Source organism: Prosopis cineraria, unplaced genomic scaffold (genome assembly GCF_029017545.1).
Source record: "Prosopis cineraria cultivar Desert tree isolate PC_DT_omini unplaced genomic scaffold, ASM2901754v1 PC13, whole genome shotgun sequence".
Lineage (NCBI taxonomy): Eukaryota > Viridiplantae > Streptophyta > Magnoliopsida > Fabales > Fabaceae > Prosopis > Prosopis cineraria.
This window is the reverse complement of record NW_026555344.1, coordinates 36,199,337-36,222,977: the sequence shown is the minus strand read 5'-3', so window position 1 is coordinate 36,222,977 and position 23,641 is coordinate 36,199,337. Positions and strand designations below refer to the sequence as shown.

The following is a 23,641-nucleotide window of genomic DNA, read 5'->3' as shown; positions in this document are numbered from 1 at the left end:
AACAAATGTGTAAAATAGTAATTATTTTATTATTTGATAATTTTTATATATTTTTAATTATTACCTTTACTATCCATGTATATTTGTGTTAATATAAGGTAAGACAATGTGTTAATATATAGTCCTCCCTCCACTTAAAAATATAAAATATTTTTAATCGAATCTTACCCTCTAATAAAGTAATTACTTATATTTAAATTATATTTAAATTAACTATATTTTTTTATATTTACCGTTATTTAATAAGTGTTTTCCCCTAAATAAATTTAAAGTAATATATTCAATAAGAGTACTTTTAAAAAAGTAACAATTATATCTTAAAAGATTTAAAATACTTTACATTTTTTAAATATTTAATCTCTCAAAAAATATATTACATTTTTAAATAAAAAAAGTAGTTTTTATAAACTTTATTTTCATTTTTTTTTAGACAAATCAACTTTATTTTCTTAATCAATTTCATTTATCTCCTACTATTTAACATGGTGCAAGGTCAAGATTCCTTTTAATCATTTGAAAGAATTGAACAAAAAAATGAATATAAGGAAATTAGAAAAAAAAAATTGAGAATTAAAAAAATTAAAAAATATATTTAATATGGAAGGGGTATAAATTTATAAAAGAAATTTTAATAATTAATTTTTGGCTCATACGAAATTCTTCCGGAAATTAATTGTAAACCCCGATAAAACCCTTGTTCGTGAGCAGCGGATCCAGTTCTCTTGGTCGACGAGCAAGCTTCCCATACTCCGTCGGACGCCGTCCACCGTTGTTCTGCGTGGTTGTTCTCGGGCAAGCAGTGAAGAAGGTTCGAACCCTAGGGCTTTTTCTACTCCCAAAATCCGGTGAGATTGATTTGTTCATTCTGGTGTTTGGAATCTAGATTTGAATTTTTCCGCGCGTCATCTGTTCCCGCTGTTCCTGCTTTGTTTTAAACTTTTCATTTTAATTTGGCTTTGAATCTGGTCGTGTAATCGTTGAATATTGACGCCTGTAGATTTGGGATTTTTTTTTTTTGGGGTGCTAGTTTTTGCTTGAATGGTCTAATTGGCTATTATACTTCTTCCCTCTTCATTTTTATTACTTGCGACTTGTATGATTTGGATATTGTTTTTCTTTTCTTTTGCAATGTTGGACTTGTTGTGTCTTGGCATTCTGTTTATTAATCTTTCTACTATTATCAAATTTGGAAATTCTCAAAGGTACTTGTGATGTATGATCTTGTAAATGGCTTGGCTCGAGTTGTGTCAAAGTATCCGAATCAAAATTTAAAAGGACATGATATCAACTATGCACATTTCAAAGATTTCAGTGGGGGCATGGTATAGGTCCGCCTATGATGGCTTGTAACATTGAATTGTTTCTGTAATGAAAATGAAAGGTGATTCAGAGCTTGGAAATTTAACATTGTTTTAGATGTCAAACATACATGTCCAATGCAGTCAAATTTATCCTGCAAGTGATTTTTGTAGTAGAAACATTAATATCTGGCCCTTTTAAAACTTGTTTATGGCCATTGATTCCATTCATTGAACTTTATATTTGTCTATCCTTCAATTCTTCAAGGTAAAAAGAATTCATGTAGGGCTTTTGATTTGAATCAGAGTTTTGGGTTCTTGGTACTGAATGAATGAATGCATATGGATATATGGAAGACTTTTTGCAGCAATGGTATTGTTCAATCACTGAAAGAAGCAGGCTTTGATTTGAATTAAAGGGTTAAATAAATTTCATTGGCTCTCATCTAAAAGCATCCGAATACTGGTCGATTTTAATGAAGATGATTGATCAGAGTCATCAAATATTCATCATGCTTTCAAACGAGGTGGACCAGACATGAATTTTGAAGTATGTGTACGTGGAAGAGGGACTTCTATATTTCCCGCCTGGTGGGAAAATCAATGTTCCATGTAATTTCTTGACAATTTTATCATCTGTGGACGTTGTATAGGCTGTTATGCTAGTAACTAACAATTTTGATTAGTAAGATTATAAGTAAGGGCGTGACAATTTTTAGCTGATTTTCAATGCTCCATAATGATACTCTCCTCTTCCTCATGAAAAATATTTGGGTAGACTGTTGATGTGTTATGAGCATCTGCGCTTGTTTGAATCATCATGTATGATTGTTATTTTCCATGTCTCGTGGTATACTACATGATCTTGTGCCTTCTCAAATTTTAGTCAAGGAATGTGATTTTGAACTTTGACAGGGTGCAAAGCAAATAAAATGTCCAAAAGAGCAATTTTCCCCTGCATTTTGGCTCCATGAGTCACATTCTTGATTGAACAACAACATGAGGTTTACTGTAATTTCTAGATTACTTCCTCGTCGCCACACTCTGCCCAGTACATGTGCACTCGGGAACTCTCGTGCATTCCAGCCTGATTTTGTACCCAGAGATCCAAAGGCCAAGCCAAGAAAGTACAAAATTCCTCAGTTTTATGATCCTTATGGTCCCAGACCTCCTCCTTCAGAGAAAGTTGTTCAACTTGCAGAGCGAATTGCGGCACTACCTGATGAAGAACGCAGCCAAATCATGCCTACTCTGGCAGAGAGACTAAGGCTTCCAAAGTTGCAGCCAATTTCAACTGAAGGCATGGACTTGGCCCCACAGGGTGGCGCGGCTGGACCGAAGGCTGAGGAGAAAAAGGCAGAGAAAACAGCATTTGATGTCAAGTTGGAAAAATTTGATGCTGCTGCAAAGATCAAGGTGATTAAGGAGGTCAGGGCATTTACCAGCCTGGGTTTGAAAGAGGCCAAAGATCTAGTTGAAAAAGTACCAGTTGTGCTCAAACAAGGGGTCACTAAAGAAGAAGCAAATGACATGATAGAAAAAATTAAAGCTGCTGGAGGAGTAGCAGTTATGGAGTAAAAGTATTGTTGGAGGCAAAAACTATATTCTGTACGTTGAGGCAAATAAATTACAATTTGATATTGTCTTGAGAAGTTTCCTGTAGTCAGATATTGTGAGAGCTTACTGTTCGTATTTTTGACAGTTAAAATTGCAGTTTGTCCTGGGGGCCATCAGGTCAACCTTTTTAAACGGTTCTATGATGAACTCAAAAAACGATTTCAGCCGGTTACCAGTTGATGTATTCTTTCACTCCTTGCCATGATTCTCGTGCGCATAACTACTCCATGATAATTGTTTGATCGTCTATTTGTTAAATTTATTTTTTAAAAAGTTTTATATGCTCATGTTATCTATAAGAAATCAAACTGAGATTAAGCCCTTGAGCATCATAATATTTCTCTTTTCCCTTGTAGGGAAATGGGAAAAGAAAAGGTGTTGGGGTGGTGAGGGTGGTTTAATTCATGTGTTTTATTGCCAATTTATGTTCAGCTTACTTATTTTTCTTTTAGGCTATGTTTGGTAGGTTTGAATCTGAAATATAGAAACAGAAACAGAAACAGAATCCATGTCAAAACATGTTTGGTATGATATAATCATGATTCTTTAGAATCATGATTCTAACAAATTTCTCAGAATTCGATTCCATCTCAAAAGCTATGAATCCGATTCTGTGTAACTTTCCATCTTCTCTCTCTTCCATCTCTCCATCTTACCCTTGCCTCCCTTCCTCTTCTTCTTCTTCATGGACTTGATGGTGCTGGAGACATTAACGGTTGGCTTGCAACAAGTGAGAGAGGAGCACCCGCAGGAGGAATTGTCGGCATATGTGTGGGAGGAGATTTGGCTGGAAGTGTGTCGGTGCTGGTGCTGCAACAGGTGATGACGCTAGAGGTATGAATAATGATAGATTTTATAGATCTGAACAGCAGGGGCAGTGAACTTCTCCATCATTCTGGTGTGACGGCGAGAAGGGGGTCATGAGTGTTTTTTTTTAGTGTACCGTGAGCTTTGGGGGAGCTGGAGGCAATAAATATGAAGGGTATTTTAGACTTTTAATAAGACAAATATATTTTTTAAATAAAATTATATCAAGATTCTATCATCATACCAAACATACTTTTATAATACAATTCTATTTTAATTCCAATTCTGATTTCAATTCTAATTTCAATTCCATCAAAAACTCTTCCACAATACCAAACGAGGCCTTAGACGTCTTCCTAAAACTGCTACTGTGAAGATGTGCTTTATCATTTATTTGTAGGGCTATTAGAGCACACCAAGGTTAAATATTGAATTTTGCTCTCATTTTAATTTCCTATGCTGTTAATTCTTATTATTTTCTGAATTATCTCCTGCGAGGTATTGAAAAATTGTCAAATTTATAAATAAAATAACTCCGAAAATTTAATATAACAAGATTTTAAGGGCAGAGGTTAAATCGACTATTAAGTTAAATACGGCGCTATCAAAATTTAACGAGATCTCCAATATTTGAGCTCCCGAGAATTTTAGTTTGCCAAAAAACCCACATTTGTATTCATTTACAATAGAAGATTCATTCAAAAGAATCTTTTAATTGTTTAAATACCAAATCAAACTTTAAAGCTATAACAATTTAGTTACAAATGCTCAAATTATAAACAGTTGAACACAATAAGCAATTAAGCACCTTATCAATATAATGTATAATGAAATATGTAACCAACCATACAAATCACAGATCATAAATAATTAAGGGCAAATAATTTCTTGGACTACATCCAACATTGCAAAAACCATGTCTACTTTTATGCCAAATCTTCTATGTTGAGCTGAATATCTGAGATCTGTGTATGTTCACAAGCATCAACCTTGATGGCCCAAAAGGAGCATTATGATTCTTACAAAAATAATAAAATAAATGAGTAAGCGGGGGAAATCAAGAGTATCTAGAATCTGATCGAAATTACCTAATGTTCTCCAATCACAGTAATACAATAATCACATCATAGCCTAAAACAAAAGTAATAGCAATAACATTATAGCCAAAAAGCAAAAGAAACAGCAACCTCAAGGTCCTGACTTGTAAAGACAAACATAATCTTTTGCGCATAACCAATTGTAATTTAATATGGTTAAGAGGGAGAGGGGCGAAAAAAAGAGAGAACAACCAGAACGTGCATCCTTCACAGCAGGTAAAGAACGATACATGAATCAGTCTCCAGACACGTATGTCTTATCCTCGTAGTATCTTTTCTCACTCTCTCCCTTCTTCTCATTGCGTTTCTGTATGCATAATGGAAAACAATAATGGCATCATTGACAATAATAAGCAAATAGGATGAAACTTGTAAGCACATGACATGAGGAAATAATACATCATAAAAACATGATATATGATTTTTTTTTTTTTTAACTATGATGATCACATCCTATGAGGTGAACAAGGGACAATGAGAAAATGAACGAACTGATAATCACTGGGATTCCAAACACGCACAAGCGTGCACGCATGCACAAAGATCCGATTTGTATCATGAATAGTAAGAAAAATGAGCATTATCACAAGGAAAATTTTGATTTAGAGGAAGAGGCAAAAATTAGAATAAAAACATTATCTGATAAGTCAATCACAAATATACGAAACACCCAAGAGAAAATATGGAAAATTACAGTCATCACTACAAAAGTGCACCTAAACATCTTCATTGACGTTTTTAAATATAAGACACAGCAAATTATTAAGTTCTTGCATTATCTGGACACATCCTAAAATAGTTTATGCATGTTTGTTGTCCGAAGCACCAAAATTGAGTAGGTAAGAATGGAAATGGCTCTTCCTTTTTCTGTTCAATCAATTGCATGAAGTGTTCTACTACCATTTTGTATAACTGGGCTATTCTATTAGTACAAATATGATGGAAGGATGACCAACGGGGATTAAATCTAACGGAAGGTGAGAAAGATATCCATATTTAGTACTCAACTGTGTTTCAAACAGGATTTGCTTTAATAAGAAGACACTTGTGAGTAATCAGAAGAAACATAAGATGGAAGGATGCATTAAATCCTTCCTTCTTAGTAATTCTAAAGTCGTCTCTTTATCATGGAAGGATGCATTAAATCCTTCCTTCTTAGTAATTCTAAAGTCGTCTCTTTATCATGGTGGTAAAACAGCTTAGTAGCTTGCAACGCCCATAGCTTTAAGGTCTCACGTTCAAATCCCGTCTCTGCAAAAATTCAATTTGAGAAAAAGCACACCCAAAAAAGGCAGCAATGGTATCACATGCACAAACAGATGCATACCATGAGCAGCACCTAAATAACAGAATAACATAAAAAACATACATGAATGCAAGACGTGTGGAAAAAGAAAATTACCTGGTATGCCTCATGATTTGATACAATCCTTCTAATTATTGTAGTTGTTGTGACATCTAGAGGACTTTCTAAGATTTGGAAGATGCCCATGCTGATGGGAACAGCATATGGATTGCTATTTTCCTGTATATAAACCAATCTCAGTTGACACCTGAATAGTATAATTTTATACAAAACACAAGGCACTTGTTGCCTTCTGTTGGCACCTGGGCTAGAAATCTAGAAGGATCGGAGGCTGATTTGGTTAAATAATTAAGGTTGACCAAATCTGCAAAAGAATCCAGATCTGGCATGAATAATTACTGACCCAAATCTTCTTTTAATCCTCAGATTTCTTGCAACAGATTAGTTAATCTTTTTCTCCTGTTTCATTTTCTTACCTTTTTCATTTATACTTGTTAGGCTTTTATTACCCAAATTATTGTGTTTTATTTTCCTGTTTCTTCCCTTATCTGGAGCCTGGCCTCCGTGCTATCTTCTTGCTCTGGTAACTACTTATTTTTCAGTTCTTGCCCTCTGTAATTCAGATTATTCACGATAAAATAAGAGTATTCTTCCATGAAACCTTCACCTTCACCAGTAACTAGTAGTGATAGCTGCATATAATTCAGAATTTGGCATAAATTATGCAAACTTGCCTTCTGAAAATCATTATTTTCTGCTACAGTTCCATGGACAACTAATGAGATGTTAAATGTTGTGATCTGCACTCAACAGAAATTCAACTATCAGTACATCACAATAATCAATGCAAGAGTAATTATTACTAAACTAATTTTAAAATTATTATAAACAGAAAAGCATTAACACTTCATATTGACCTAGAGATCTCTTCAAACATCTTATAGCTAAATAGTAGCCACATCTTTGCTACAGAACCTAGCAAGACTTGACAACTCTACTAAGAACTTGTGCGTCGTTTGGTATAATGAAATGATTTTAATGGAAATGAAAATAAATATGGAGGTGGAGGTGGATATGGATATTGGTTTAAAAACTTGCTTGGTATGTTTATGGAATCATAGCATAATTTTCATTCAAAAGACTAAAATACCCTCTCTGAAAAATAATACTAGTAAAACCATAATTTTCATTCAGGAATGAAATTCTTGGGCTATTTTAAAATTCCTTCCCTGAGAATGAAGCTTCCTTGCCACAGATCCTAGAAATGAACCGTTCAAAACCATTTTATGTATTACTTTTATCTTATTCTTCATAAATATTTTATCTTCTTAAAAAAAACTGTCCACTGTCCTATGCCATTTTTCCCTTTACCCAAATCAATTCCTTTTACCAGATATGGCCATGGACTTCCGCAAGGGGGGTGAAGATGCTTATAATGATGATCATAGCTTCTCACCCACTGCCTAGAGACAAGATTGAAGCGAGATGTTTTGGTCTTTCTTGGAGGAGAGGAGGTAGAAGAAGCACTTGATTCAGGCAAGAGCAAAGTGGTCACCACCGATGAAGGTGGTGGAAGGCATGTTGGAGGCTGACACCGTCACCGTCTCCGTCACTAAATTGGACAGGATCTCCATGGTGGACTCCATCAGAGACTAAAGAAGAGGACGCGGCTGCCATTTGAGAAGTTGAAGAAGATGGGGAGGGAGGGATAAAAATAAAAAGTGATCATGGAATTACAAAACTGAGGCTATATTATAGAACCCAATTCCATGATTTTTGCTGGAATTGGAATTGGAAAATATTTCAATTCAACCATACTAAACAAACACTTTCCCAAATTCCATTTTCATATCTATATCCATCCTTCCCGTTTCCATCATACCAAACGTGACCTAAGAAGACATGATTTTGCAGCTATCCTGACAATAATCGAAACATATCTATTGAAAAACATGCATAAAATAAGCTAATCCTCATGCTAGTTTCATGTCAAGAAAAGGGATAGCTTATGAAAGAATGGAAGGATTCTAGTTCCCTTGGGCCTCCCTCCCACACTTCCTCTCCTCTAGCATTAAAATAACCTAAACAATGGCTCAACTCAAAACATGGAAAAGGGAAAAATGTGATGTACTAATTGTCACAGTTTAAAGTTCAACATTTATAAATAAATTCATAGTACAGAGACATCAATTCGATTATTCCCTCCATTAAATGATCATTGATCAAAACAAATAAACAATATTATCTACATTAACAAATAAACATTCCACAAAGGTTGAACTATTGAGTTTGAGAACCAACCATATCCTTCGACACCTCCCATGGTGCTCCAATTATAACCTCATCCACATAGCGGCATGCTAAAACGCTTAGACTTCTCTCATGAAGATTCATAATAGGACGATGCGCTCCTCTAGTTGCACTATAAAGCCATTAGAAAAATATGTCAAAATTGTCATATACTAACAACCTTAAGCAAAAAGGAAACATGTACAATGATAGCTACTTTCTTATACTAATTACTATATACTACCCTCCAGTCCTTTTTATTAGTCACATTCTAGAAAGTTTTCTTAGTCCTTTATATAATTCACTTTCTCTTGTTTTTGTAACCTTTGATGAACAATTCCAAAACTACCCTCCAGCTAATTCTAAAAAGTGCAACATTTCTATTTTCAAGAAAACTCTTTCCACATATCAAATCATTCTTTTTTAAATTTAGTGGAAAAATTAGAAAGTGATTTATTTTTAAGAAAACTTTATTATTTTTACTAATTCACCTTGGTTTTGGCAAGTTAGTTAGAAGTAACTTATCAAAAAGACTAAAAGGAGTACATATTTTGAGGGGCAAGAAACTGCTTTAAAGAAACAGTCATGAGATAAGTCACCAAGGAAAAGGACTGGAATGTTTTGTATGCCAGATTGCCAACTATTCAGGGGAGAAAAATATGGATGACCTAATGGCAAAATGTAGTCCCCACTGTCTACTACTTATCTTTTGCTGAAAAGGAAAGAACTTTTTTTTCAAAAAAGAGATGTACCACTATGAAAAGCACCAATAGCTAAAATAGCAGCGCTTAGGCCTAATCCCAATGCCCTTACTCAAGGACCAATACCAGAAAAGAGATGAATGGATGCGTGAACAAGAATAGCTTTCTCTTGTGACCATGAGTGAGTTCCAATTATTTTTCTTTGCCTCACTGCTAACCAAGAGCAGTTGACAGGAGACAGAGTCTTGACTTTATGTTGTTGGATAAGCAGACATTGATGCAGTGTTTTTGGAAACATATTCCCCAGAAAATAAGATTCAATCTCAACTCAACATCAGACCAAGGAAATCCTCCATTATCTTCTTCAGCGTATGGAACATACCCACTGATAAGAAAGAGATGACAAACGGCAAATACCGGACACAAGAAGCAGAAATACAGCATTTCCAAAGAAAAAAAGACTTCCTTCTACTATGAATGCAACCTCTTAGAATCTTTTAAACAGGAGGGTCCCAAAAAAGAAGTATCCCTATGTTACTACCTAAAGGAACTCCTAAATTATAGAGGCCGCTGAAGAGTCTCACAGATAGCCAGGAAACAGAGAATATCAAAGAATATCTATCCAAATCAAAACCCGCTAAGCTGCTTGTGAATAAATTAATCTTGAAGAACAAGAATAGCATTATTATATCACTCATGATGTTTCATCATCCAATGAAAGAGGAGCATCATCAACAAATTGCAGGTGAGAAAGTAACACCTCTGAACTAACAAGAATATCCTTAGTTAGAGGTCAAAATTCCTTTCAACAGCCTAAACATCATCCAACTAGCTGCACCCATGAATATCTTAACCGATTATTTGTCAAAATTAAAAGAAAGCGTGCATGGTGACATGATGCACGCTGACAAGAACTAGAAAGGAACGTGCCTTTCATCTGATATCCTTGATGTTTAATAACCAAGGATGTGCCATACAATAGGGTAGGATCCTATTTATGATTCTTTAACATATATAGAGGTTTTACTCTATAATTTTAGAAGATGGTAATACAACTTAAAAAAGGCTAGACTTTGTGCCTTGGGTGACTGCCTTCTGTGTGAGAATTTCTAGAATGGAAGATTAGTCACATAAAAAACGGTAGCAAGAGAAAGATGTAAGCTGCTTGAGTAAAAAATAATAACATAAGAAGCACAATATAAATCAATTCGTGGTGGGGAAAAAGAGAGAGAGATTAAATAACCCGACAGTCTGATCAGTGTGAATTCCAACAAGAAGAAAGTCTCCAAGCTTCCGTGCTAGCCTCAAGATCTGTACAACATGAAAGCCATTGATCAAAAGGTATAATGTCTTTGCACCCCTGCTAGATCAGAATCTCAGGTCCACATATAAAAGTAATTATACCATCAACAGGGAGAATTGTTGTAGGAATCAACTCTAATAAGGGATAATAAGTAAAAGGCATAGATGAAAGATAAATCTCCAGTTGAAGAGTTTCCCATAAATCATTTCTGCAATGAAAATGTCCAAATGCAAATAATTGACCTAAAACCTAAAGTTCGACCTGAACATGAAACCTCCCTTCAGCCAGTAGCCCACATTTTCAATCAACCTCAACCTGATTTAGGGTAACAGATCTTGCAGTGGTCACTATACCCCACCTTGTTAATTTTACCTTTTCATAACTAAAAAAAAAATATATTAACTACAATGCCTTATTATATAATTCAATATATTGAACTTCAAGGTGCTAAGAAATTAGCACTGCTAACACAGTATTCTCATCACTATTAAGTCCAGCAACATGCCAAATAACCATATTCAACAAAGTAAAGAGAGCACTTGAGTAGCAAAATAGTGCAAGACTGCATGCATAGGAGCACACCTCCACATGTCCAGCATGGAAGAGATCAAAAGCACCATCCATATAAACTATGCGAGCATCAGGACCTGGACCCTGGAACAAGAAACACGAGTAAAATAAGTTGGGGGCAAGTGACATGCCCTGTTTATTAGCATGCACATTTCTTATCACATTAATTAAATAAAGGAACGTACAGCATGCTGTTTTCTCTTCTCCCCAATAAAAGAATGTTATATTTTAATTTAGAAAGAAAGGAAGAGAGGGAATGAGAGGTGGGAGGAACAGGACATTGTTCAAAAAGAGCCAAATGCTAAGAAACAAAGGAAATTCATGAAAACCTTAAGTTAGATTATGTACATAAACATACCCTTCCATTTGAGAACTGGACAATTCTCCGAGATGTGGGAAGAAAATGAGATATACGAGTTGCACTTGCAGATACACCATCTTCTACCTTGTGGCTATGACCATGGCTGAACTGTCTTTGTAAAGAAGAATGACTATGACTATCACTAACAGACCTTTCTCTTACACAGAGAAGCATTCGACCTGGGCATAAAATTGTTGAATTACTACTAAAGAAGTATCAATGTGAATACCAAGAACAATAACCGAACAAAAGTTTTGACTGGAGAAAAGTCAAATACTCACAACAAAAACATTAAGAAACAATCAAAGAGATGTCGTCACAACTAGCAAACATTAAATCAAACCACATGCAAGACCAGCAAGAAATAAATAATGAGGTGTGTCAGAGGCTTCAGTTTAATTGCCAAGTTTGGGTAGAAAAAACCACAAGTTCAATGCAAAAGATATATTCAAAGAGGTGATAAGCTGAGAGTTCTTTACTCCTTTAGAAATTTCATCTTTTGCTAAAATTGGAAATTTAACATTCTAGACTACCAACAGATAAGAAAATCCAAGAAATGCTATCAAATGCTCTAAATTGGATTACAAAAGGAGCAAAGAGACGGCTGAGTTATTTTCTTTCCCTCATTAAATCTAGTGTTCACACTAAAATGATAATTTTTGTCAGCTAAATTATCAGCTATTGAAGATGAAGCAGTATTATTATGGAAATTGCATATATATTTTACGGCCATTGGGGCCACTTATTGTGGTTACTTATTTCACTATTTTATGATAACCAGTACTTTTCTCATCTTAAAGCAGTAACTCTTGTACTCCATAGATCAGAAATTCCAAAAGGCCATCAATGCATAATATTAAGATATCAGGTTTACCTCACTGACATGGGTTTTTAATTCCTTAGTTTTTTTGAGCAATTTGTCTTTTCAATTCTATCCTTTTATTTTCATGACATGCCTATCTATGGTTCAACTTCACCACGATTCTTCAGTTGGAATGCTGATGGAGTTGATTCTCTCTCCACACAAAATTTCAGTGTCATGCACAGACTAAAGAATGAAGCGTGATTCTTAAATTACAACCACATACTGATTGCATAGCCTCCAAATTATATAAATGGTATTTCAATTATATAAAATCATAGGCAACAAATAACCATAATTCTTACCAACAATATCTGTGCTTGAGACTCCTTCTGTGCGCTTTATTTGTTTATATCGGCCAGCCTTTTTAGCAAGGATGTATGCATCAGTTCCATCAGGCAGAACACAAGGATCATCTCCATGGATAATGTAATCGATATTGTATTCATCAAAAAGCTTTTTCATGAATTCTTCAGTTATAGCATAAGGTGCATCAGGAATAACCTCGTCAACCCATTTAACAGCCTTAACCATAAGCAACCTATGACAAAGTACATATCTTTACCAGTTAGGAAACTATTGGTAAAATATACAAATTTTCAACAAAAAATGAAGTTAATTGTTCCAAATAAACGCAGATTCAGAATAAGAAGTAAGGCATCAAACATAAAAGATTTCTTTCCAGAAATGCCGGAATCCCCACAAACATGGCAGTTCAAGCAAGTTGCTAGAAATAATATAATTTCGTCAGACAACATTAAAGCAAACTACAACTCCACAGTTATACAATACATCAGCTATAGAAAATCATATCATGACGGTCAGTAGAAGTTAGATAAATTGTTAGCTTGAATGTCATAAGCTATAAATTTCCAGCTAACAGATCCTTCAAAGATCATAAATAGGAATCAAATTAGGCAATAAGGAATGTCGAGTGAAAGAAGTACAATTTCTTCCGTAATCAGTACAACTACTGCTAAAAATGGCTGGAAAACGCAACAAACCTCTCATTCAGAGGAGTCACAGGAGGACCTTTGTTGGCGATAATTTCGGCGTCGCTGACAACACCAACGACCAGCTGGTCACCGAGGGCACGCGCTTGACGCAAGGCGTTGCAATGGCCATAATGCATCATATCAAAACAGCCATCCATGTATACGCGAATAGGTTTTTTCCTCCTCCTCTTCCATACTCCCAGGGGAGAAAGATTCTGCGGCAGCAATACTCCGCCAGAGTATAACCCATACAGTGACACTCCCACCAATACGCCTCCGATCAAGCACGTCGCTAAGAACCTCGCGGCCAAGCGTTTCTCTTCCGTTTCAAAAGCCATTGTCGGTCACTCCTTCGCAGAAGCACCGGCGAAGGTAAAGTAGTTTCTACACCCTAAAAGAATAAAGTTAGCTCGAGAAAACTACCGAAGGTGATACTTTCAGATTCGACGATTTCGATTTCCAAAATTCCTTTTGTTTTTTTCTTTTTTTCATGGACAATAAATCATCTTGATTTTCGAAAACAAAAAATAATTATATTATTATTAAATATTTTAATACAAGTCATTACAATTGTAATTTATAATTATAATTACAATTACAAGTCAACAATAACACATGTGTAAAAGAAAAAAAAGGTTAGTCTCAATTAAACTTTACAATGTTTGTTAAAATAGCCCTACTCATAAATATAATAATATTATTATTAGTTAAAATTTTTATGGCACAAAATGATATACTTAATATTATATATTTAATGTAATTTAAAAAAATGCGATTGTTCTCAATTAATTTAAAATATGTGTTGGCCAAAAAAAAATTAAGATATGTGAATTTTTATATGTTACTTCTCTATAAAATTTTAAATATTATTAAAACTTTAAAAATCAGTAATCAATAAAAATATATTAAATATATAAATCTAAATATTTAAGTAGTTTTGCAGGTCAAAATTTTTTTAAGTATTTTTATTTTATGTTTATAACATGTAAAGTATAAATATAAGTTAATCCCTTATCACCACGGTTATATTTTTAAGTGGTTTTCAAGTTACAATGGGTAAATTCTAAGCTTATCTGACTTTTTTTAGCGGGGAAAAACTCATTATTATGAATTTTAAATTTATTGAAGATAAAACGACCCGAGAAACTTTTCTTTTGATAGAGAAATTTTCATAAATTCTGTATTTAGTTTTTTTTTTTTTACTAAAGAGAATTGAATAGTGTCTTGAAAACAGAAAATAAATTCGTGTATATTAATGAAGAGCAAGGATCAAACTTTCCTTTTTTTTTTTAACTTATAAATTTGGAATGGAGGGTTGTGTTAGGCCATCAACAGCCAATGTAAAAATTTGTTGAATCTATCATGAACATGGACAATAGACGTTATAATGTTAATGCTAGGTCGTTGCCCGTAAGTAACGCGCTGCATGGCTCGAGTACAGTGATAAGTGAGTTAGAGCCGCTGCATCGGCGCCCGGATGTAGTGTTAAATGAGCAAGGGCTACCGCGTCATTCTGGACGCACGCGGCTAAAGAAGTTAGTCCATAAGAGCAAAATTAGATTTGGTACTTGGAATGTTGGGACATTAAATTGTAAATCTGTAGAGGTTGTAGGGGTTATGATTCAAAGGAAAATCAATATCCTTTGCTTGCAAGAAACAAAATGGCGTGGAGAAGAAGCTAAGGATATTCAAGGTTTCAAACTTTGGTATACAGGAAAAGTAAGTGCACGCAATGGAGTAGGCATCATTATAGATAAGGAGTGGAAGAAGAACGTTGTAGAAGTTAGCAGAATTGGAGACAGAATTATTTCTTTAAAAATGATAATTGGACGTGAGACTGTTAATATTGTTAGCGCTTATGCGCCGCAAGTCGGGACAGAAGCCAGTCTTAAGGAATTATTTTGGGAGGATCTGGAGGGGTTGATTCGACACATACCACAGAGTGAAAAGATTTTTATTGGAGGAGACTTTAATGGGCATGTCGGGAGGGAAGCTGGTCAGTATGCGAGGGTGCATGGTGGTTTTGGTTTTGGAGAGCTAAACAATGAAGGGCAAACTCTTCTTGATTTCTCATTGGCGTATGATTTTAAGATTGCCAATACTTGTTTCAAGAAGAGAGATGAGCATCTCATCACCTACAAAAGTGGAGCCTCAAGGTCGCAGATTGATTTTCTTTTGGTTAGGAACACAGATAGAAAACTTTGTAAAAATTGTAAGGTGATCCCTGGAGATGCTGTAACGACACAACATAGGGTCCTAGTCCTTGATGTGTGTATTATGAGTAAAATCCAAAAACGTCGACAAGTAGTAACACCAAGGATTAGGTGGTGGCAATTAAAAGGTGAGAAGCAAGATATTTTCAAGCGAAATCTTTTGGATAAAGGAATTTGGGATTCTCAGGGAAGTGCTAACATCATATGGGAGGATATGGCTAAAAAGATACGGGAGGTTGCAAAAGTAGTTTTGGGAGAATCGAAAGGTCTTGGTCCGAGAGATAAGGAGTCTTGGTGGTGGAATAATAGTGTACAGGACAAAATCAAGTATAAGAAGAACTGTTTTAAAGCCATACATTTGTGTAACAATGAGGAAAATTGGGAGAGGTACCGTATGGCTAAGAAGGAAACTAAGAGAGCTGTGGGTGAAGCTCGTTCTAAAGCTTTTGAAGAATTTTATAAGAACCTTGAGACGAAGGAAGGAGAGCAAAATATTTATAAGATTGCCAAGAGTAGGGAAAGAAAATCAAGAGATCTAGAACAGGTAAGGTGTATTAAGGATGAAGAGGGAAGAATTTTAGTTACAGATGATGAAATTAAAAATAGATGGGAGACTTATTTTTCTAAACTTTTCAATGATGGAGAGGATTCATCTAGTAACTTGGAGGATTTAGTAATTGGTGAAGGAGAACAAAATTTGTCATTCTATCGAAACATACGTGATAAGGAGGTAAAGGAAGCTCTTAAGAAAATGGCAAATGGTAGAGCTAACGGACCTGATTGTATATCTATCGAAGCGTGGAAATGTTTAGGTGAAGAAGGGGTGAGATGGTTAACTAAGTTATTTAATGTGATTTTACGGTCCAAGAAAATGCCTGATGAGTGGAGGAGAAGTACATTAATTCCTATTTATAAAAATAAAGGAGATATTCAGAATTGTACTAACTATAGAGGGATTAAACTCATGAGCCACACAATGAAATTGTGGGAGAAAGTAATTGAGCATAGGTTGAGATTGGAGACAAGTATTTCTGAGAATCAATTTGGTTTTATGCCAGGTAGATCAACTACAGAGGCGATTTATCTACTAAGGGGATTAATGGAAAAGTATCGTTGTAAAGATAAAGATCTACACATGGTTTTTATTGATTTGGAAAAAGCTTATGACCGTATACCAAGAGAAGTGCTTTGGAAAGCGTTGGAAAAAAAGGGAGTACGGATTGCTTATATTAAAGCCATACAAGATATGTATGAGGGGGTAAAAACTAGTATAAGAACGCCTAGTGGTCAAACAAAGGATTTTCCTATAAAGATTGGGCTACATCAGGGATCATCTCTGAGTCCTTATTTGTTCAACTTGATTTTAAATGTTTTGACGGAACATATTCAAGAGGAAATCCCGAAATGTATGCTCTTCGCGGATGATATAGTTCTTATAGCAGAGACAAGAGAAGAGGTTAATTGCAAACTTGAGTTATGGAGGAGGACATTGGAGTCGAAAGGTTTTCGTCTGAGTAGAAGTAAGACGGAATATTTATATTGTAAATTTGATAAAGGACTATTCGAAAATAATTTGGAAGTAAAATTGGGAGATCAAATTATACCTCAAGTGGAAAAGTTTAGATATTTGGGAGCCATTATCCAAAATGATGGCGAAATCAGTGGAGATATTTCACATAGAATTCAAGCTGGGTGGTTTAATTGGAGAAAAGCTAAAGGAGTTATTTGTGACCGTAAGGTGCCTAATAAACTTAAAGGAAAGTTTTATCGTACTGCTATCAGACCGGCAATGTTATATAGTAGTGAATGCTGGGCTCTAACGGGACAGCAAGAGCATAAAGTTGGAGTAGCAGAGATGAGAATGTTACGATGGATGTGCGGACATACACGTAAAGATAAAATTCGAAATGAGCACATACGTGAAAAAGTGAGGGTGGCACCTATTGAGGAAAAAATGGTAGAAAATCGGTTGAGATGGTTTGGGCATGTACAAAGAAGACCAAGGGAGGCACCAGTGAGAAGAGTGGAACATATAACTTTGAGTCCGATTAAGAGAGGTAGAGGAAGGCCTAAGAGAACACTCTTGGAAGTTGTTGAACGTGATCTCTTAATTAATAATATTTCTAAAAGCTTAATAAATGATAGAGCACAATGGCGTCTTGCAATCCATGTAGCCGACCCCACCTAGTGGGATAAAGGCTTGTTGTTGTTGTTGTTGTTGTATAAATTTGGAATGGAGAATCAAAAGAAAAATTAAATTAAATTTTTATGAGTGATTAAAATGTAGAGAATAGTTTTGGATTGAGCTTCTGGCTAGCATTTTGACAGAAACATGACATGACTAATAATATAATCACCGACTCACAGGAAAGGGAAGTAACACTTTCGAAAGCGACATAACATGACAATGAATTTATGAAGTTGATGGTCACATAATAATATTCTCTGGCATATTTAAAAGCATTCACTATGGTTTGAATTTTTAACTCTTTTTTTTTCCTTCTTACCATGAAAAGATATCGGAGAAATTACACTCTAATTTCTTAAAGTTTGGCTTGGCACTCATTGCGTTCATTTCCGCTTTCTAGATGAGCCTTACATTTTTCTTCCTTTTTATTACGTGTCCAAGGGGACACTCTTGTGTGCTTTTAAAATGAATTATTTTATTTTATTTTTTTATCAGTTTTTGAATTCTATTTCGAGCATTGAATTTTACAGAAGAAATAATATTACCCAAATTTAATGCCTCAAATTTTTGAATTCTATTGTGAGACATGTTGGTAATAAAGTTAATATTTTTCCAGTTTTTATTACTGAAATTTATGCTATTAAGACTGTTCTTAAAGTTTGCAAGCAATATGACTTTTGCAAAATTCACCTCTTCTTAGACTCTATTGAGACTCTTAACGTCTTATTTAGAGAGTGGCCAAGAACATTCATTTTGCACATTGTCAACTTGATTGGGGAACTCATCTGTATAGCGAGTGGGACTTGGAAGTACTACATGTCAACGGGGAAAACAAACACTGGTGCAGATATAATGGCAAAAACCAGCCATAGCTTTGGTTTCAATATCACTATTCTCCTGGAAGCCACTCCCTCTCGTCACCAAGCTCTTTTGGAAGGCAAAAGCTATTAGTGCTTAGTTGTTTACTCTTTAGTTTTCATTCATCGAGCTTCAGCTTGCCTATGTAACTTAAAAAAAATAAAAAAATATTTGCACGCGATTCCGTTTTATCAATTTTTACGATTTACATCAAGTATGAGGCTGGTGGGCTTGATACCATTGGTATTCTCCGGACAAATCAAGTTATGTCAGCCTAGACTAATAATTTTTTTTTTTGGGGGGGGGGGACTTTAAGCAGCAGCACTTCAATCATGGCAATAACATGCATAGCAATCTAACAAAGTTCTTACACTTTGACAACATAAGATTTTGAACAGCGTTCTATTCAACCATCTTTTATCCATTTTATGGCAATCAGTGACACAAAATTTGCCAGCCAAATAAAATATAGTGAGACATCCGAACGGAAAATGGCTACAGTTTTGCATCAGCTCCCTTCGTTTTCTTTTTTAATTGGATCTGAACTCACAACTGGAAGATTTTTTCTGTACTGCTGAGACGTCAATCTCCTTTCTAACGGTGTTTTTCTCTTGCTCACAACAAATCTGTTCACCCCTTTGCGCATAGGCATTATTGAAGGAAAGTCTTCGTCAGGAATCTGACTTAGCTCAGATATATCCTTAATCTGTGCAACGCGACGGAACCATCTCTCCGCCTTTGCCTCCTCTGACATGTCTAGAGGATCTGGTTCCTTTACTGCTGATCCCTCCAAACTTTTTCCCGTCCATTGAGCCCTCACATTTTGGTTCTCAGGCGTCGGGGATGAACTCTCATTCGAATTTGGCATGTGATCTTTATTCTCGTACCTGGTATACTTATCACCAGGATCCTTGTCATTGTTACTTGAGCCCTGTACTGAAGCCTGTGGACCCCAGTTGTTCATGCTTAAATCTTGATTTCCACCATCTTGGGCATAATCTCTTCTCTGCAACCCAGGGCGAGCAGGAAATCCTCCATCATTGGTCATACCTTTGACATAGTCTCCACCCTCAATCCTATGTCCAGTATCATCAGACATCTCTGGAAGCTTCTCTGCCACCTCTGATGCTGATTCAATGATGAGTTTATCAGTTGAATTTGTTCCATCTGACTGCTGTTTGTCTTTTTTGGCAAAGTAGCCTGGCGGGAATGGGACAAACGGGACGTAGCTGGTATTACTAGCTTGCTCCATTGCCAATTGTCTCTTGTATGCTGGGGAAGTCAAAGAGCGATCTTTTTTCTTGCTAACAACAAATCGATTTTCTCCTTTTCGCATTGGCATTATCTCCGGAAAATCCTCATCCGATATTGCACTTGTCAAATCTGAAACATTATGCAGCTCAGAAACCTTTCTAAACCACCTCTCAGATTTTTCAGCTTGCTCTTGCTCTTTGTTTTCTCTATCAAGTTGGTTTGAAGAACTAGAAAGATGTGAACTATCTCCCAAGTTGCCAGATCCAGCATCACTAACTGGGACCACCTTCTTGCTCTCTCCTGTCTTCAAGTTCTCCGACGTTTGAGCAAATGTATCTGCAGGCAATGGAACAAACGGAGCATGGCCAGAGTCGCTGCTTCTCAAATTTCTGTATTGAGGAGAACTAGAAATTGAAGGTGGGCTGTCTGTATTAGTATTATGTCCAGAAGCAAAGCTCATATTGTCAGATTGAGAATGGCCAGCTGGACGACCAAGAATCTCATCTAGCCTCTGGCTCACAGATGTGTGAGGTGACTTGGTTGCCTTGCTGGCTTGAAAATCATCAACCTCACCAGTGCCATCGTTACCCAAATTTCTGTTATATTGAGTATTATCCAACCTCCTCTCCAATGGTGTTTTCTTTGTGCTCACAACAAATCTATTTACTCCTTTCCTCAATGGCATTATTTCAGGAAAATCTTCATCTGATGTCATACTGTTAATATCAGAAGTACTGTCCAGTTGAGAAACCTTACTAAACCAGCGCTGAGCCTTCTCTTCATTAGCAGCTAACCTACCATCAATATCCGAAGTGTTAGTCCTACTCTCATTTCCAAACCCCACTCCTGTTGGGGTATTGACCACAGCTAACTGTATTTGTCCAGGCCGCTTGCAATCACACCTCATGCAAGTCATATTCCTCCCATAATTATAGAAATCACACCTTCAACAACAACCCAAGAAGAAAAAAAAAAATCCATCAGTTGGCATAAAGAATGACGATGTATAACCATGGGGCAAGAGAAGCACTTCAACAGTAAATTACTCACTGAGGGCACTCCCACTCTGCTCCAGTTAGCTGTCTCTTTGGCCTGGCCTCCTCACACTCGAGACATTTGATATTTCTTGCAAAATTCATGAAATTACACCTGCGACATATTAGGGAAAGAGTCTGCTAACATCAGTGTGCTATAATACTTTATAATGCTAGAACAAAGATGTCAGGCTAATCTTGTATTATACAGAGTCAATAAATAACATGGTTGATTTGGAATCAAAAAATAAAAAAGTTTACCTGGGGCAAATCCAATCACCCCTTTTCATTTCAATCTTTTTTGTAGGAGCCATTGTCTGTCCAGATCTAACAGGCATTTGATTTTGCATTGCACCACATGAGTTTGATCCAGATGCATTACAAGTCAGCTTGAAAAGTTCAGCAAAAAGATTTCGGACTGATGATTCAACAAGATCTCTATTACGAAGATTGTCCCTTTCTGACAATACCAAAGGGTTACTTGTATAACTCAGCATAAATTTCATCAAATCAACCATATGAGCTTGATCAGAATCCAGGACCTATGAAAACATCTTAAGCACAATTAGGTTAACAACTTCAACATATTTATCATGATCCAGATTGAAGAAGAGAGAATAAATGCACCGTACTCATCAAAACACATGCTTGCAGACCAGTAAACTCTTCATCTTTCAACTGAAAAGAGAATTTTCAAACATAGGTTTTCACAAGGTATTTCTTATCATCCAAACACAATTGTGGTGTTTTGAGGAGACAAATATCGCTCAGAAGTGGCAGGTCTGCTTTTACACTCATGGTTAGATCTATAGTATTAAAATCAAGAGCAAGATGAACAAGTATTTCATCACTATTTGATGAAAAGTAAGCCAAGAACTTCCTATATCCCATATCAGGGCTACAACAAGAGGGAATAATTCCACCATAACGATGGCAAATTAACATGCTCAGCAATACATTTCTTAATTCAGATATACAGATTAAAGTATAAATTAGCAAAATACACGGATAATTTATTTTGTTGCCGCAAATATAAGGGAATAGACTTCAATGCCAGTGCTGACTTTTGGTACAATTACTTCAGTTAATTTGTATCAAATTTGCGGCAGCGTGTTTATGAATTTTTCTTCACTTAGTGCTCTCAAGACTATGGATTTGACAGATATTAGTGAAGCCCGTGATTGTAATTACATAGAATTGCAGCATATGATGAAGAATTATGCTACCTCAGGTTACTTTGAAAAGGCTATGGAGACACTGTGTTGCATGAAAAATATAGCTGGGAAGCCTACTGTTTATGACTATAATTATGCTTACTATCAAGAATGTTGAAAAAAGTTATATACTCAGGCCATTTTATTGATTCTCTCAATGTTTTTGACTTCATGATGCAGTTGAAGTATTACCCTACTCATCACAGGTATAATCCCCAATATTTGCTCTTATACTGCTTTAGTATATGGATTTTGTAAAGAAGGTTGGTGTGAAGAAGATCCTTTACACTGTCTAGATGACATGGAAAGTGATGGTTGTAAGCCCAATGACTATTGGTATGTTTTTTAGATACGAACACCAAACTTCGATTAAGAAAGGGGGGAAACTCAACACTTACACTGATTGTACTATTGGATATAAAAGATCTCATCTTTCTCACTGAATCCTCAGCGTCTTGGAACAGAAATGGCGTGCCGTGTTCGACGACCACCTCTACGTCTCTCCTCGAAAGTAGCCTATAACGATTATAATTACAGACAAAAAGGCGCCAAGAGAAGAGACTGGTAAGCAATTCAAAGTTTTACACCAAAATTACTGTGACAAGGTTAATTCTCATAAAATTTCAATATGCACAATAGGGGGCAATGGATTGGAAACTAACCGCAAAATATTCTGTCGATCCCGAGCAAAGGCCAAGCAAGCACTGGCTTCACGCAGAAAGAAGGGGTTCAATTCCCCCGCCGCCACAAATTCATCCTCACACGGCCGATTATCAAAATATCCAGAAGCAGAGATATGATCAATAAATTTAGACCACTCAGGCCAAGGATGGGAATGGTGGGGACCTAAAGAAGAGTCTTCCAAGTAGCCATTGCGGACAGAGGAGGCAGCCTGGTTATGAAGTTGACGAGAAGCTTTGAGAGGAGGAGACAGAAGAAGTGGAGCATAGGAGGGAGAACAATTAAGATGATGGAAAGAGGATAGGAGGAACTTGCGGTGGCGAGACAGGCGGAGAAGGGAAGAGCTGCTGCGGCTGTGGAGGAGAGGGAAGGGAGTGGTGAGGAGGACAAGGAACCTCGCGGCACCGCCCATTTCTCAGCCTTCCCCAACTGTGAAACGAAATGAAATGAAAGTAAAAGCAAAAACCCTGTTAATCTGTTGGCCACAATATAAACCCTCCAACACTGGGGGAGAATGTCAGATACAAAAGAAAACTCCCGTGGAGAATACGGGTATTAACATAAAAATTATTAATTTAAATTACATTATCAGCAGTAATAACAATTCTAAGTTTTATACCAAGGGGAAGAGGAAATGAGTGGTTGAGATTCTCATTTTTTCCCAACAAATATCTTCTATATGAGTATATAAAAGTTGTTGTGACTTACTGGCTTCAAAAAATAGGTATATCAGTTTGAGAGAGACGTAAGTGAGCATACCAGATAGAGAGATCATGTAAATTATTAAAGATGTGATTATCCGGTGATAGATAAGGAAATGCAAAGTAACAAGAAGACTAAGAGTGCATTTGAAAGTTTATAATTAAATAAAAAAAAATTATCATTAACAGAATGGAGTGGAGTGAAATAGAATAAATTAAACTTTCTATTATTTGAAAGTTTTATAATAAAAAATAATAATTTTACATGATCATTATTTGGGAGTTATCATAA

At 35.9% G+C, this 23,641-nt stretch overlaps 3 protein-coding genes across 6 annotated transcripts; 1 reads left to right on the top strand and 2 right to left on the bottom strand.

The window, feature by feature from the left end:
• Positions 1 to 704: 704 nt before the first annotated feature.
• On the top strand, positions 705 to 3,102 carry LOC129291391 (uncharacterized). Of its 4 annotated transcripts, none has more exons than XM_054928701.1 (3): positions 705 to 845; positions 2,214 to 2,906; positions 3,013 to 3,102. In XM_054928701.1, the coding sequence occupies exon 2, from the start codon at positions 2,298 to 2,300 to the stop codon at positions 2,874 to 2,876; it is 579 nt and encodes a 192-aa protein (XP_054784676.1). In that variant the 5' UTR covers positions 705 to 845; positions 2,214 to 2,297; the 3' UTR covers positions 2,877 to 2,906; positions 3,013 to 3,102. The 4 variants fall into 4 exon arrangements, with proteins under 4 accessions (XP_054784676.1, XP_054784675.1, XP_054784673.1 ...); XM_054928700.1 differs by having other exon boundaries at positions 3,001 to 3,102; XM_054928698.1 differs by having other exon boundaries at positions 2,214 to 3,102.
• A 1,579-nt stretch (positions 3,103 to 4,681) lies between these two features.
• LOC129290360 (ethanolamine-phosphate cytidylyltransferase-like) lies at positions 4,682 to 13,610 on the bottom strand. Its single transcript, XM_054927111.1, has 9 exons — positions 13,216 to 13,610; positions 12,517 to 12,752; positions 11,347 to 11,528; positions 11,001 to 11,072; positions 10,359 to 10,426; positions 8,427 to 8,547; positions 6,860 to 6,925; positions 6,222 to 6,344; positions 4,682 to 5,126 (listed from the first exon to the last, which is right to left on the bottom strand). The coding sequence occupies exons 1-9, from the start codon at positions 13,542 to 13,544 to the stop codon at positions 5,055 to 5,057; spliced, it is 1,269 nt and encodes a 422-aa protein (XP_054783086.1). The 5' UTR covers positions 13,545 to 13,610; the 3' UTR covers positions 4,682 to 5,054.
• A 5,180-nt stretch (positions 13,611 to 18,790) lies between these two features.
• LOC129291413 (zinc finger protein VAR3, chloroplastic-like) lies at positions 18,791 to 23,111 on the bottom strand. Its single transcript, XM_054928736.1, has 5 exons — positions 22,630 to 23,111; positions 22,366 to 22,483; positions 21,015 to 21,295; positions 20,770 to 20,868; positions 18,791 to 20,663 (listed from the first exon to the last, which is right to left on the bottom strand). Exons 1-5 carry the CDS (start codon positions 23,058 to 23,060, stop codon positions 18,974 to 18,976), a joined length of 2,619 nt encoding a protein of 872 aa, XP_054784711.1. The 5' UTR covers positions 23,061 to 23,111; the 3' UTR covers positions 18,791 to 18,973.
• Positions 23,112 to 23,641: the final 530 nt, after the last annotated feature.